The sequence below is a fragment of the Phascolarctos cinereus genome, unplaced genomic scaffold, assembly GCF_003287225.1.
Source record: "Phascolarctos cinereus isolate Bilbo 61053 unplaced genomic scaffold, phaCin_HiC Scaffold_9;HRSCAF=440, whole genome shotgun sequence".
NCBI lineage: Eukaryota > Metazoa > Chordata > Mammalia > Diprotodontia > Phascolarctidae > Phascolarctos > Phascolarctos cinereus.
In genome coordinates this window covers 28,407,871-28,424,493 of record NW_027556402.1, presented here as the reverse complement: position 1 = coordinate 28,424,493, position 16,623 = coordinate 28,407,871, and the positions used below count along the sequence as shown (strand labels likewise).

Genomic DNA, 16,623 nt, shown 5'->3' with positions numbered 1-16,623 from the left:
AACAACCCCGCTCTAATTTTTAAAAAATAAAAATTTGAGAGAATTCAGATTTACGTTTTTAAAATATATGTTAGGGGCAGCTAGGTGGCTCAATGGATAGAGCTTTAGCCTTGGAGTCAGAAGCACCTGAGTTCAAATCCAGTCTCAGACACATGACACTAGCTATGTGACCCTGGGCAAGTTACTTAACCCCAATTGCCTAAGCAAAAAAAAAATCTTATATACATGTATATATGTGTGTGTGTGTGTGTGTGTGTGTATACATATATATATATGTATACACACACACATATACACATATACATATGTATGTATGTTAACTTCCCACTAAAGCTGATAGAAAATGAAGTGATTTAGTACAGAGGCCACATGTTAAATAAACAAAACTTTATTCTTCATGTCATTGCTATATTATCCAAATTAAGAAACCCTTTCTAATTCCTCATGGAGTTCCTGTGCTACCTCTAAGAATGGCCCTGTTCACAAAATAGGGATCAGGATGTGTGATGGAATGGGAGAAGTATTATTGTCGTTGTTGTTTTTTAAAGGACTAACAATCTGAAAAACAAGGGGATCTTCAGAAATGTCAATTTTCCTCCCCTTTCCTGTTGATTTTGCCTTTTCCAAATACTGGAATATTGAGTTTCTCCAGGATGGTGTTAACTCTGCCTGGAGACTGATTCAGTTACCCCAGGAAGTCAGGTTCACTATTAAAAAAAAAGTCACTGCATTGTTGCATCCCAGAAACCTTTCTACTACCAATTAGGACCTGGCTTCCAAGTCCAAATGGGAATTTGAGAGACCTACTCCAACTTTCTTTAAACTTCTCATGAAGATAGTGCCATCCTTATTTAACATGCCAGTCTATGTGCACTGAGTCCAAAGCTCTTGGAGAGAGACATCTTTTTAAGTAGAATGGAGTTTAGGGATGAAGTGGAAATTATGTCCCTGACTCTACAATCTAGTGTTTCTCTCTTGAAAGGCAGCTGAGTTTGAAAGCAGCCCTATAACCTGTACTTCAGTGGGTCTGGGCCATGAACATATTCATAGGTGCTTCTCTGGACAAGGACATGGGGGACCCTCTCCTTCAGGGTTTAATGGTTACCATTAGGAAAAACTGGAAAGAAGCCTCAGAAGGAAGGGAGAGGCTAACAGAGTGACTCTAGCTCATACTGTGGCGATTGTCATTGTACAATCCAACTCTTCATGACCCCATTTAGGGTCAGGAAAGGTTTGCCATTTCCTTCTCCAGTTCATTTTACATATGAGGAAACTGAGGCAAACAGAGTTAAGTGACTTGTCCAGGGACACACAGCTAGTAAATGTCTGAGGCCACATTTGAATTTAGGAAGATGAGTCTTCCTGACTCCAGGCCTGGCACTCTATCCACTGCACCACCTAACCACCCTAGCTTCTTGGGCATGATTGCTCTGTAGACTGACCAGGCCCAATTCACAGTTCAAGGTACATTGACATACATGTTTTTCTGCAGCTAATCCAACTTTTGTTGTTTTTTTGCCAATATGATGGGCATGAGGAAAATAATCAGAGTTTTAATTTTCTTTGAATTTTCATTTCTCCAGTAGCAATTTGAAGATTTTTTTTAAACAAATGCTTATTAACAGATACAATGTCTTCTTTAGAGAACTGCTGCTCATATGCTTTGACCATCTATCAGTTGAGGAACAGCTCTAATAAATTTGAATAAATTTAAATCTGTTCCTTATACAACTTGGAAATGAGACCTTTATCAGAGAAATTTGTTGCAAAGATATTTTTCTAGTTTACTGTTTCCCTTCTAACTTTAGCTGTATTGTTTTGTTTGTGCAAAAACTTTTCAAATTTACATAATCAGAATTGTCCATTTTATCTAAAAGAGTAAATAGTGTGCTTCAATCTGCATTCATACTCCATAGTTCTTTCTCTGGATGTGCATAACATTTTCTATTGTGAGTCTTTCAGAGTTGCCTTAGACTAAGGGAAATATTTTTAAGGTTTGAAAAAAATAATTATTAAAAATATATGAAGACCAAACACTTGATACTTACTAGCTGTGTGACCCTGGGCAAGTCACTTAACCCCAATTGCCTAAAAAAAATTTTTAAAAATATTTGAAGTAGCAATATTACAAAATAGAGATTAAATTTGTGGGCTTTAGCTTAAAAAAGATTTTTCTAAGAAATCACTAATTATTGGCTGATTCAACCATTCCCCCTCATTTGGACAGATCATAGATAGTAACCTCAAAGAGAAATAGTAGTACAGGCCTATTCAGTGAGTTGAGGATTAAGTAAACTTTGTGCTTAAAAACTAAAAACATGATTATCATCAGTCTAAAATATAGGCCAGTACACAAAGAATTGTCTTTGCTATTCATTAAAACTGTTAATAATGAAGAACTAAGACTTGACAATAAAACAGGGAAAATTCTGTGGTTGCTAATTTAATAGCTATACTTTTTCATATTTTGTTTGTTTTGGTGAGGCAAATGGGGTTAAGTGACTTGCCCAGGGTCACACTTTTTTTCATATTTTTAGTGATCATGAGGGCATTGTGAATGAGGAGGTACATAGAAGGAACATAAGCACTCAGATGATCAAAAATCAGGTAGTTTATTACTCACAGGCCTTTCTGTTTGTATAGTGTTTTCACCCTTCAGTCCCATGGGTGCACATCGGTGGGTGTCTTAGATAACTTTGGTCTCTGCCCTTATGTATGACTGTCGATGCTGGGTAGATTCACATGGACTGAGTGAGACGGGACCATAGGAGCAGTCAATCTGCCGATGGTCTGGGCAGTGATTCCCCTTATCAACCACAAGGACACTGTAATTAGTCAAGTTTGACAAACTTACACACTTGGATTAGATGAATTTTGCTAACCTGATAGTCTGCTAACCTTGCATTGCTAAATGCAGCAGACCAAGCTAGTTGTTGGGTACTTAGATGGATCAATCAGTGGGCAGACATAGAGTCACTTCTGTTATCTAGGGTCCAGCAATAGACCAATCCTCACAATGTCATTGACATGTTGCCACACCAGTCATATCAATCATGGGAACAGATCAGATGAAGGTCAAACTCATATAAATGAGTGCAAAGAACAAAGTGGAAAAGAATGGGAAAATGAAGAAAATGAGAAGTAAAAAATTAGTAGGTCTCTAAACCCATAGACTACCACTCAACAAAACTTGGTCCATGCCCTGAGCTGCAGGCAAGTGTCTTATTCTAGACTAGATTTCCTTTTCATGGGAAGATAGAGTAGGTCTAATCCTTGGATGGGGAGCCTGTGACCTTGAGGCCACACATAGTCCTCTAGGTCCTCAAATGTGGCCCTAGAGGTAACATGTAGCCCTCTAGGTCCTCAAGTGCAGCTCTTTGATTGAGACCAAACTTCACAGAACAAATCCCCTTAAGAAAGGATTTGTTCTGTAAAACTTGGACTCAGACAAAAGGCTGCATCCAAGGACCTAGAAGGCCACATGTGGCTTCAAGGCCTCAGGTTCCCCACCCCTGGAATCATTTAAAATATTCAATTGCAGCAAAGCCCTGTCCCTGGAAGCTACATTCAGGAATTTTGAATCATGAAAATTTATCCAAGTGGTTTACTCTAACTGCGAAGGTATCACCAAACTAGTTGAAGCAGTTCAGGGTTTGGTTTTTTGTATTTTACTCGCATTTTGTTAGGTTAAAAATTATTATAAATGCACATTTTAATTTTTTTTCCAAGGAATCTTCATTTGAACTTTTTTTTTTTAAGGAAGAAATTCTTCAGGAGTTTTGCCAAGGAAAGCACAGGGAACTGTATTCTCACTTTCTTAATTAAAAATGGGACACAGCTGCTTCATCTGTGACACTAAAACTCCTAACAGGAAACCAACACGTAAGAAATTCTGTATTAGCTCATTCTAAGCACCTGTCTTGAGCTGCTCGAGATCAATGTGTAATCATGGTACAACCACCATCTTTTGAGCAAGTATGATTCTGCTGCAGAACAGCTAGGTTATGGTGGATATAGCACTTCCTATGATGCTTCACAAGCAGGATTCTTCTTTTTTTGTTTTATTTTCATTTATGTGCCATTTAAAGTATGTCTGGGGAAAAAAGAGAGAATTAGGGCATTGTAAATACATGATTTACACTTTCCATTCATAAAACTAAGGGATTTGATATTAAATATGAGTAAGAGAATAACTAAAATCATACTTCCTCTGGACAAAAATAATCAATGATTATTTAATTAAATAATCAATAATTACAATAATCAAGACATTTTGGCCCCCCTTTTTTTTTTTTAAGGAAAGCACGTTGTGTATTCCTATGTTATTTATTTTCAAAAGTTATAATCTCGGTTGGAAGCTCATTAATTCATACCACTGGGCCACTTATCTCAACAAACTTTATAAATTAGGATTAGGGAGTTAGGGAATAAGACTTACATATGGTTAATATTGGTTCATTTGGGGGTTTCTTAAACCAAATCTTTGGAAACTGGTTTAAAAATATTTTTATAATTATTCTCCAATTATCAAGTTTTCCCCCTCTTCCCCCTCCCCTCATTCCCTGAAAAAAATTACAGAACCCCTATGTTTCATAAATATAGTTAATTAGAACATATTCCCATATTGGTTACCTCCTCTAAAAGTGAATTTCTTACACTGCACTATCGAGGTGGATAGCATTCTTTTTTCTCAGTCCTTTGAAATTATCAGCGATCAAAAATTTCAACCTTGCAAGTTATGACTTATATAATTTCTCCAATTCATTAAATCTTTCAAAATTGTTCATTTATATAATACTAATGTTTTAATTTAAATTGTTCCTTTGGTTCTGCTCATTTCACTCTAATTCAGTTCATAAGAGTCTGTGTCTTTTTAAAAAATTTTTATTTTTATTAATATCCGTATCTTCTTGAAATCATCCTTTTCCTTATTTCTCACACAAATAGTGTGATAAATTCCATTTTCTGGCATAACACAAGATCTTCTCATTTCCCAATTGATGAGTATCCTTTTAGTATACAAATATTTTTGTCCATATATGACTTTTTTCTTCTTTCTTTGATCTCTTTGGGATAGAGGCCTTATATTGGTGTAGCTTTTGTGGGTAAGTTATTTTTGTAGGCCAAACTTTTGCCTTTTGTTACATCTCATTCCATGTATGCTGTTCCTCCATAGAGTAGTTGACAAAGTTTGTGTAATTCCTGGCTATGATTCCTTGACATTTGAATTTCTTCTTTCTGACTGCTTATAGCACTTTTTCCTCTTATGTGGAGACTCTGGAATTTGGGTGTGTTACTTCCTGTGAGTTTCATTTGGGGGTTTCTTTTAGGAGGTGATAAGTGGATTCTTCTATTTTTACATTGTGTTCTATTATTAAAACAAGAGCACAACGTGAAAATAGATAAAAATCTACCAATCACCTTCTGAAAGAAACCCCAAAATGGCAATTCTCAATTATTCTCATTATTTCTTGATCTATTTTCCAAATATGTTACATTTTCCTTTATTTTCTCGATTTTGAACTTTCTTTTAATAATTCTCTTTGACTCCTAGAAACATTATCTTCTATTTGGTCCATTTTAATTTTTAGGGAATTACTAATGTTAGATTTTGTATCTCTTGTGTCAACCTCTTGATCTGCCCCCCAACCCCAACTCCAAGTTTCTCCACCATGGTTCTCATTTTTTTTTATAATACTTCTTAAAAACTAAGTTGTGCCTCATTTTTTCTAGGAGTTTTAATTATTCTTGTGGGCAAGTTGTGTTTTTTTTTCCTTTGAGTATTTCATTGTAGGTATTCTGGAGTTATTCTGTGTGTTTTTAAGTCTTCCCTGGCATCATACATCATTTATTGATTCATTTATTTTTATTCATTTTTGGTGTGGAGGTCTCAGGAGCTGAATTCTTCTCTACTCCCAGGGTCAGTCTATGCTGAAGCCCTTTCCTTTGTCCCCAGGGGACTTTGCTTTGCCTAGACAGCCTCTTCCTTCAGAAGTGAAACTAAGTTAGGACCTTCTTCCTTCCACCTGACCCCTTTCCTTCACCCTAGACACTGAGGCTCCTCCCTCCTTCTGGGATTTGTCTTAGTTGAAGCCTTTTCCTTAGGAGAAGAGAGGAAAGCGAGACCTTTTCTTTAAACCTCGGTTAAATCTGAGGTTGCCTTTCCTCTGGTGGAACAAGCCTAGTTTGAACTAAGCCTTTTCCAGGGAGAGGAAGACTTTTTATTTTTGTTTCTAACACCCCATTGATGTCCTTTTCTTCTACAACAAGCTAACTGAAGTCTTTTACTTTTGTCCCTCTGGGGATCTGTGTCCCATCAAGAGAAGTGAGTTATATTGTGTGGTGATCAACTTTGATAGACTTGGCTCTTCTCAGAAACACAGTGATCTAAGACAATTCCAAAAGACTCATGATGGAAAATGCTATCCACATCCAGAGAAAGAATCATGGAGTCTGAATGCACATCGAAGCATACTATTTTCACATTTTTTTTGTTTTTTTTTTTTCTCATGGTTTTTCCCTTTTGTTTTGATTCTTCTTTCACAACACAACTGATGTGAAAATAGGTTTAATATGGTTGTACATGTGTAGGCTATATCAGATTGCCATCTTGGAGAGGGGAGAGGGAAAGAGGGAGAAAAAAATTGGAACTCAAAATCTTGTAAAAGTGAATGTTGAAAACTAAAAATAAATAAATAATTTTTTTAAAAAAGAGAAGTGATACTATTGTGCTATAAGAAATGATGAACAGGCTGACTTCAGAAAAACCTGGAAAGACTTGTATGGTCTGATGCTGAATGAAATGAATAGAACCAGGAGAACATTGTACACAGTAACAGCCACGTTGTGTGATGACTAATATTGATGGACTTAACCCTTTTCAGCAATACAAGGATCTAAGACATTTCCAAAGGTCTCATGATGGAAAACGCTATCCACATCCAAAGAAAGAACTATGGAGTTTGAATGCAGGTCAAAGCATACTATTTGCCGCTTTTTTCTTCTGTTGTGTTTTGTTTCCTCTTTCTGGTGGTTCCTCCTATTGGTTCTAATTCTTACCTACAACATCACTAATGTGAAAATATGTTTTTATATATATCTATATTTATCTCTATCTCTATCTATCTATCTATCTATATAGCCTATATCAGATTGCGTGCCGTCTTGTGGAGAAGGTAAGGAGGGAGGGGGAGAAAAATTAAAAACTCAAAAGCTTATGGAAGTGATTGTTGATAATTCAAAATAAATTAATTAAAAAATAAAAAACAAAAAAAAAAGAGAAGTGAGTTGTATAGTAGTGGTCGTAGAGCTGAGCTGGAATGTTTCTTTCTACTCTGCTACCAAGTGTTGCTAAAATATAATTTTCTCAATTTTTGTACTATTTGTAGTAGCAAATAATGGGAAGCCAAAAAAGTGGTCATCAGCTGGGGAACAGCTGAACAAATTGTGGCGTATGAATGTAATGGTACATCTAATTATGCCTTAAGAAATGACGAATCTGACAGATTCAAAGATGTATACAGATTGAAGCAGCAAAACGGATAGGATCAGGAGTACATTGTGACAACTTTGAAAGACATCAGAACTCTAATCAAAGCATTGAACAATAGTGGCGGAAAGGTTACGGAGACGTGCATTTTTGCAGATGCAGGATGAGGTGTACATTCTCAGACATCTCCAGTGTGTTGATTTATTTTTGCTAGATAATCCATACTTGTTACAAGGGAGGGAAACGTGGGGATAGCAGGTTGGTCGGTAGTGATGGACTGAATTTGTTATTTCATTGATACCTGGGGCCCCCAGATGATTGCTACTTCCCATGCCAATGAAGATCATGGGCACTTTTTATGCAACTTATGGTCTTAGTCACCCAGGACATTGAAAGATTAAGGGATTTGCCCAGGGTGACAAAATCAATAAACATTTATTACATGCTCTAGTAAGTGCCAAGCACTGTGCTAAGTGCTAAAGATACAAAAAGGCAAAATATTGTTCCTGCCCTCAAGGAGTTCACAATGTAATGGCAGAGACAACAAGCAAACAAATATTTACAAACTACCTATAGGAAATAATTAACAGAAAGAAGGCACTTGAACAAAGAGGCATTGGAAAATACTTCCAGTAGAAGGTGGGATTTTAGCTGGGACTGAAAGGAAATCAGGGAATCCAGCAGTCATAGATGAAGAGGGAGAATGTTCTAGGCATTCGGGAGAGCCAGCGAAAATGCCCAGAGCCGAGAGATGAGTGTCTTGTCTGTGAAATAGTCAAAAGGTCAGCGTCACTGGATCACTGGTGGGGACTGAGGTGTAAGAAGACTGGAAGGGTAGGAGGGGGCTAGGTAGTGAAGGGCTTTGAGTGCTAAACAGAGCATTTTGTATTTGATGCTGGAGGCAATAAAGAGTCACTGGAGTTCATTGAGTAAGAAGGTGACATGATCAGGCCTGGAATTTAGGAAAATCACTTTGATGTTAGAGGATAAGTTGGAGTGGACCTACCAGCAGTCATGAGGTAAAGAGGGCCTGCACCAGGGTAGGGACAATGTCAGGAGAGAAGGGGGCATATTTGAGAGATGTTACAAAATTGGCAGGTCTTGACAACAGCTTGGATATGGGGGATAAGATGCTGAGGAGTCCAAGATGGCTCCTGGGATGGGAACCTGAGGGACTGGGAAGATTGTGGTGCCTTCAAATATATAACTAACAGGTAAGTGGCAGACTGAGGCTAGTTCTCTCTCTACTATACCAAGTAGTCGAATTAATAACATATATGCAGGGTAGCTAGGTGGTGCAGTGGATAGAGCACCAGCCTTGGAGTCAGGAGGACTTGAGTTCAAATGAGGCCTCAGACCCTTACTAGCTGTGTGATCCTGGGCAAGTCACTTAACCCTTGATTGCCTCAAAAAACAAACAAACAAACAAACAAACAACCAGATTGTGAATTGTAGAAAACTCCCAGGGAAGAAACTCCCTGTGCTGATGCAGACAGACCTTTGCCTGCCCCTAGCAATCTTCATGGTTTGGCCAGGCTCACTCAGTGGGTCTGCTCTGAGGCTGTGACTCTATTACACTTTGCCACACCTGACTCTTTCCCACTAAACAATCACTAATGCATATGTACAATTGTCTCAACTAATGCTGACGCACAACTTACGGTGTTGGAGGCAGAGAGCCCAAAGGAAAGATTCAAGAGGGGATAGTGAAGCTGGTGCATTGGGTCACCAGATGAAGTATCATCAGGGGGAACTCTTTCATCCACCACAAGAATGTTCCTTATCGATGACGGTCTGCACTGAGTGGTATATAGTCTGGTGAATGGTCTGGATCCCCTCATCCTCTTTGGATAGGGAGACAAAGGAGCATGCCTCTAACAGTAAAGTGATCTTCACTTCTTGGGTGGAAGAGGTCTTCTCAAACCAATTTTCTTGTCTTTTAGCAAAGACTGAATTTGCTCTGCTGCATTTTTCTGAAGTTCAATTTCGTTTAAATGCTTCAGTTCGTACGCCTTTTCAATTTCTATTGCTAAAGATAAAAATCAAAGCATCAAGTATTTATTGAGTAGCTACTGAGTGCCCAGCACTGGGCTAGAGACTGATCATTCCAAGCTAAAAATAAAACCGCTTCCGACATGAGAGAGCTCAGACTCAATTAGATGGAACACATACACATAGGAACATATATGAATACATGTTATATACAAAGTAATCTGGGGAAGGGTGAGGCACTAGAAGCTGTGGGGATTAGCAAAATCTTTGCACTTGAGGTGAATCTTGAAGGAAGCTAGAGATTTGAAGGAGAGAAAAAATATGGAACATCATCTGTGCAAAAAGAACAATTTGGTTGGGCTGAGGAGTGTATAAAGGGGAAAAACCTGGAAAGATGGGCAGAAGGTAGAATGTGAAGGGTCTTAAATGCCATATTATGGAGTTTATGCTTGATCCCAGGGGCCATAGGAAGGTCCCAGGGTGTATCAAGCAGTGGAGTGAGATGGCCTGCTCTAAGCTTAAGGAATAGTAATTTGGTAACTGTGTGGAGAATGGGTTGGAGAGCAGAGAGGTTGTTTGTCCTTCATTCTCAAAGAGGAACAAGGACATCAGGAAGGTGATGTCTTGACTTGCAAGTGAACTGGATTTAAGTGAGTCAGAGCTGTTCAAAATCAGCCTCACTCTCTCCTCCAGAGGCACTGGGGTGTAGTGGCAAGACATAGCACAGGACAACTGAAGATGGAACCCAGAGGAGAGAGGACTTGAGGCAGGGAGACTATTTAGGAGGCAGCTGTAATTGTCTAGGGAAGATGTGGTGAGAGACTGAACTAGACTGGTGGTTGTGTGAGTAATGAGAAGGGGACAAACGTGATAAATAGGAAACAGACACATCATTTCATTGACTTTTTGTCAAACATAATTTAGTATAAAACAGTTTTTTTTTACACTCTTAGACAATCACATCCTGAAAACTTATCATAAAGATGTTTTGTCTTCATTATTGAGCCACCATTATGTGCTGGGCACTCAGCCAGAGAACAGTAGAGTGTGTATGCGATTGTAAATCCATTCCATCATTTTTGTTAGAGAGTATCTGGATTAAGTTAAAAACATTTTAACCAACAAGAAAAATGTAACAAAATTTATAATTTAGAAGTATTTAAGGAGCTTACTTTCTGCAGTGGGGAGTAGCACATCCTCCGTTTTTTTCCCAGGATTTATTTTAAAAGGAGTACCATAAATAATATCTTCAAAAAGAGGCACTCCAATACATGCAATGTTGTTGTACAAGGCCTTTGTAAGCAAAGCTAGCTCCCAGGGCTCTTGACTGTGACAGAAATAAGTGGATACTGTGAATTAGTCAAAATACAAAAATATAGAAAGCTACAATAAAGTATACACCGTACACTCAGGCTGACCTTTGACTTCCCAAGGTTGCTAATTTGGTTAATAGAGGGCATCCTGTATGTAATAATAATAATGCAGAAATGCATCTGTATACTGCTCAGTCAGGAGGATTTGGGGGCGAGCAGGCTCTCTGCCCTTTGATAGAGGTGCTTTTGGGCCACCCACCAGCTTCACTAAGTACACATACATGCCCCCTTCACCTCTGAAATTCATGGGTAAATAGAAAACAAAACCTATTGGTTTTAGCTTCCCATCATACATATATTATTCTTTATATATAATATATGCTACATATTATAATATATTATTATATCCATATATATTTTAATCATTGCTCTTGAATGGTCACCAAACTTATAGAATTATGGGATTTCAGAAGGGGAAGCGACCTTAGTCACTATCTAGTCCTATTCATACCTGACAAAGAATCCTCTATCACACACCTAACAAGTGGGTTATGTAGTCTTTGCTGAAAACCCCCTGAATAAAAGTCCTCCTCCCAAGGCAGCCCATCCCCTTTGGAATAGTTCTAATTATTTAGAAGTGTTTCCTGAGATCGAGCCCAAGTTTGCTTCTTTGCAATTAATCCTTAATCGGCCCTGCTGGACCAAGCAGAACAAGTCTTAATCCTTCTTTCACAACGTGGGTATTATGTTCCCTCCAAGCTTCTAATGTCCAGGGCCTGGGGTGGGAAACCAAACACATTTGTAACATTCGTGTCAGAGAAGGATCTGGGCTAATTTTGGGAGGAATAATGCTTTTTACTGCCTAAAGCCTCTTCTGAAAACCTGAGAAGATTTCAACATTGACACAAATTTCACACTTAAGAGCATATTGGCCTTACTATACAAAAGAGGAAGTTTTGTATTATCAAAAGGAAAATCTTATTGTGATATTGTGATAAATCATTTTGTTAGTGTATAGGACTCAGTACAGCTCCTCTCTAGATTCTCTAAGAGAAAAGAAGTGTTTTGAACCCATTTGGGAGAAAAAAGGAAGATGTTATGCAGTTATCACATCCATCTTTTTATCATCCTAAATCTTTAATTTTTAAAGTTTTAGTTTCTATGAGTAGTTTGAGATGAGAAAGACTGGGAGTCAGGAGATCTCTGTTCACATCCTACCATTGACATTGGATTGGAATGTCACTTCATCTTTTTGAACCTCATTTTTCTTATCTGTTAATGCTTTGTAAACCTTAAAGTACCATAGAAACATTAGCTACTTAAAATAAAGTAAAAAGGCTCTGCTCAACTCTGTATCCCTGGGTGTACAGGGTACTTATGGGCCACAATTCCTTGTGATCAGATCATCAAAGCACTGTTGCTCTTGGGCCAGCCGTCAAGTCATGGAAATACTGTTAGAATGAATGGTCCTTTGTAATGGTGTTTGTTATAATGAAGTTTTACCTGTCATTCAAAGTAAGGCCCAGACATAACTCAAACTTCAAGAAAGCTACCTTAAATACTGACTTACTCTAAATTTTTCTAAATTCATGGTTTTGGCATCTCAAGGGCATCGTGAATTTCACAAAGACATGCTACAACTGGGAATGGAATAGCTTTGTTGTGGTGGTTCAGTTGCTTCAATCTTGTGCCACTCTTTGTGACACCATTTGGGCTTTTCTTGGTAAAGACATTGGAATGGTTTGCCATTTCCTTTTCCAGCTTATTTTACAGATGAGGAAACTGAGGTAAACAGGGTTATTAAGTGATTTGCCCAGGGTCACTAAGTAAGTGTCTGAGGCCAGATGTGAACTCAGAAGATGAGTCTTCCTGACTCCAGGCCGACACTCTATCCGGTTTACCACCTAGTACTCATAAGAATCCAGATCATTGAATTCATCAGGTTTTATTTCCTTTCTGATAGATCTTCCTTTGAAAGGTAACCTCCCTCTGGCCTTAGGTCCTTTCTTTTCAAGATTTGAAAAGGTTGGTTCTCACAAACAAAGGATATTTTAGAGACACAGTTATAGCCTATACCAAAAAGCAATCGATTAGTCATTTTCTTAGTGGCCTGAAAGTAATCAAAGGAGGGACCAGCAAGCTGGGGTTTTTTTTTTTACGGTAGATATGGATGAAGATGTGAGAAATGTTCTGTCAGATGCCACTGGGAGAGGGGGGAGGGCTAAAGGAAATGTTGGGTGAATCCAGGCCCCCGGGTTTATTAAAAATTATTTTAAAAATTACTTAAAAACTTCATTTTTACCATAAATATTCTATCAATACTTACACATTGTAACAACTTCTATGCAAAACCGATTTCACTGTGTGCTTTCTTGGCAAACCATATGCCATAACGAGTAATTACAATTTGACCTCTTTTGGTGTAAAAATAAGATCTTCTTTTCTCACCCTTGTCTGAAATGTTCACATCAGAGAGGATTAATGCCAATGTTTTTCATTTGAAAATTTATTCCAAACAAACAAAAAACCCATAACATTCAGGATAAATCCTGAAAGACATACTACTGTTCTTGAAGATACTACATATGTTACTTTTTTTCATTGTTTACTCTGGATAGTACTAATTATCTTTTCCTTGCCACCATTTAAATCATTCCCTCCCCTCCAGCAGGATGTCACTACTGATGAAGAGGATGAGGTTAACAATAATTGCACCCTGTTTGAATGATCCAACTGTGATTTACTTGCTGGCTAAACTCAGAATTGCAAAATTGGATAAGACCTCAGCAGCCATCTTGTCCAGTCCACCCCTGAGTCTCCTCCACAATATTTCTGAGAAATGGCTGTCCCACAGTGTTCCCATCATTACCTTCCAGGCAAGTTTACTTAATTTTGGGACAGGTAGACTAGGAAATTTTCCCTTGCATGAAAAACTTCATCTTCTACCCACTACTCTTAGGTCTAACTTGTTAACAAGGCCATGTGGAACAAGTCTTCCACATGATTGTCCTTCATATACCTGAAGACAGCCAAATTATGAGCCTGACCCCATCTTTTCTTTTCCAGGCTAAATATTTCTAATTCTTCAAATAGTCCTTGTATAGCACAGTCTCCAATTCTCCCAACATTCTGTTCTGTCTCCTCTGGTTTGTCAATGTCCCTTTTAAAATGTGGTACCCAGAACTGATGAACACAATATTCCAGTTGTGCTCTGACAGGGCTAGCTTAGTATTTTCCATTTTTATTCAGTCATTTCAGTTGTATCCAACTCTTCACAATCCCCTTTGGGGTTTTCTTGGAAAATATACTGCAGTGGTTTGCCATTTCCATGTCTAGCTCCTTTTACAGATGAGGAAACTGAGGCAAACAGGGTTAAGAGACTTGCCCAGGCTCACACAGCTACAAGTATCTGAGGCCAGATTTGAACTCAGGAAGATGAGTCTCCTTGATTCCCAGCCCAGTACTCTGCCACCTAACTGCCCCATTTTCATTACCACACTATCTTTGTGATAATGGCATGCCACAAATGGAATGTGACTTTTGCAGGGGGTTATCTTTCTCTTTACTCTGCCCATTAAAAAATAAAATAAAAATATAAACCAGATAATTTGTTTCTTCTTCTCCTCCTCTTTCTCCTCCTCCCCCTCTTCTTCTTCTTCTTTTAGGCAATCAGTTAAGTGACTTGCCCGGGGTCATACAGCTAGTATGTATCTGAGGCTGCGTTTGAACTCAGGTTTCTGTGCAGTGTGCCACCCAGCTGCCTGAGGTTGTTTCTTATTGTAAAAACTGGGCTCTTTGGAAGAATCACAACTCTCAAATTTTAAGGAGTTTTGTCACATTTACATTTATTTATTTATTTTGGTTAGGCAATGGGGTTAAGTGACTTGCCCAGGGTCACACAGCTAGTAAGTGTTATGTGTCTGAGGCTGGATTTGAACTCAGGTCCTCCTGACTTCAGGGCAGGTGCTCTATCCACTGCCACCTAGCTGCCCCAATGGTGTGATCTTCTTAAAGAGCACTAGCGTACCTTCCAAAGCAGTACATCTCACTTTGGGGAAAAGTCTAATTCTAAAGAAATTTTCCCATACACGGAAAGAAAACTTCAATTTCTACCTATTCCTCTCAGATTTGACTTTAAAGGGATACACTTTCTAGAACCCAATCTCGTTCCTTCCTAAGGAAATTTACTAAATGAAGTTTTCTTGAATTGTTTTTGTTTGTTTTGGAGGCAGGATCTTCACTGGAATAAAAGCAATTGTGAGCTTATGGCGCCTAAATTTCTCGCAGCATTTACCTTAGCCCTACCCCTCTCCTTCCTCTGTTTTCCCCTCCCATTCTTCTTGGCCCCTGCAGCAGTCCATGATCCGCCTTTCTGACCCCTCACCATGCACTGGTGTGCGCGCGCGCGCGCACACACACACACACACACACACACACACACACACACACACACACACACACACACACACACACACACACACACACACACACACGGATCCCTGAGCCAGCCTGCCACAGCTTCCCTACCGATGTTCGCCTTCTCGAGGGGTCTCCTTCCAAAGGGAATGGCCCGGTCCTCAGCGCCAGGCAGGCGGAGGCATCAGGCCTGCTCTGTTCAGCCCTGACGCCCGCGCACCCGCTCCCTCGCTAAAACAGGTTCTGCCGGGACAGCTCCTCCAGCCCCGTCGCACCCCGGGGCGCTGCCCGGGGTGCTGCCCGGGTGCTGACGCAGGTGGCCCACAATAAAGGGGCTTTGTGGCCAATCCCAGCGCCCGGCGGGCAGTGCCGGGCCGGCAATGCCCACGAGTCGGATACAAAGCTTACAATGTCGGGCGACGGCTGATCAACAGAAAGCTCAGAACTTGGGAGTGTCAGGATCTGAGTTAGAATGCCCAATTCTTCCACCAGTTTCTTGGGTAGAGTCATGAACTTGGTTTCTTCATAGGTAAAACGAGGTGGGTGGACCATGTGAGTTTTATGAACTCTGCTCCTTTTTGCAGAGATGAAGGGCTATGGATGTGGAATGTTCCATTTGCTTTTAGATATGATGTATGTAGGTAGGGTGTAAGGAGAGATATACTAAGAAATGAAATAAAAACAAAGTATCATAAAAATATAGGAAAAGAAAAATTGTGGTCATCTCTGTCCCCCCTCCCTCATTTTCTATATTTCCATAACAATTAGCATCCATGATCCTGGACACCCAAAATGAAAGCCATCATTTTCTTTCTGGTCCCATTTTAAATCATGAGAAAGAATAGTTTAAGATTTGGATGGAAGGAGAGAAGGAAGAGAGAAGTCTCACAACATAGAAAAAAACATTAAGGGAGTCAGAGAAATAGAACACATTTTTGGAGGTAATATGTACAAAACAGTATTCCAAGGTGCTTGGGGAGATAGATACAAAGTTTATCCTCAGTGACCTGGTAAATGTTTGACAAATGTATGACATGACACACTTTTAAATTTAATCTGCATAATAGATTTGCAGTTTTATGTACAATCATCTTTCCCCCCCTATTCTACTATGTTATGGAAATTCTTGTTTTATTTCTTAAGTTCAGAATAAAAAATATATATTTTTTCTTTTTTCTTTTAGGCAATTGGGGTTAAGTGACTTGCCCAGAGTCACACAGCTAGTAAGTGTTAAGTGTTTGGTCTGAGGTCAGATTTGAACTCAGGTGCTCCTGACTTCAGTGCTGGTGCACTGCACCACCTAGCTGCCCCTAAAAAAATTTTACAATTTAATATGCATTATTAACATTTCCCCCCAACACTTTCTTAAGTCTAGACAACGGACAAAACAATCATTTGAATCATGATTTATAG

General features: G+C 39.0%; 1 protein-coding gene across 2 annotated transcripts; it reads right to left on the bottom strand.

Moving 5' to 3' along the window:
- Positions 1-2,613: 2,613 nt before the first annotated feature.
- On the bottom strand, positions 2,614-15,493 carry CUNH4orf36 (chromosome unknown C4orf36 homolog). 2 transcript variants are annotated; one of them, XM_020988578.2, is made up of 6 exons: positions 15,322-15,493; positions 13,121-13,248; positions 10,654-10,808; positions 9,151-9,518; positions 3,916-4,093; positions 2,614-2,825 (listed from the first exon to the last, which is right to left on the bottom strand). In XM_020988578.2, exons 2-4 carry the CDS (start codon positions 13,183-13,185, stop codon positions 9,382-9,384), a joined length of 357 nt encoding a protein of 118 aa, XP_020844237.1. In that variant the 5' UTR covers positions 13,186-13,248; positions 15,322-15,493; the 3' UTR covers positions 2,614-2,825; positions 3,916-4,093; positions 9,151-9,381. The 2 variants fall into 2 exon arrangements, with proteins under 2 accessions (XP_020844237.1, XP_020844238.1); XM_020988579.2 differs by having other exon boundaries at positions 2,614-2,806.
- Between the last annotated feature and the right edge of the window lie 1,130 nt (positions 15,494-16,623).

Bases quoted from the DNA above. Each gene is read 5' to 3' on its own strand.
- CUNH4orf36 (XM_020988578.2), bottom strand. From the start codon at position 13,185: ATGGCATATGGTTTGCCAAGAAAGCACACAGTGAAATCGGTTTTGCAT. The intron at 10,809-13,120 runs GTAAGTATTGAT...TTTCTGTCACAG, and splicing joins CATAGAAGTTGTTACAATGT to TCAAGAGCCCTGGGAGCTAG. The intron at 9,519-10,653 runs GTAAGCTCCTTA...TTTTATCTTTAG, and splicing joins GCTACTCCCCACTGCAGAAA to CAATAGAAATTGAAAAGGCG.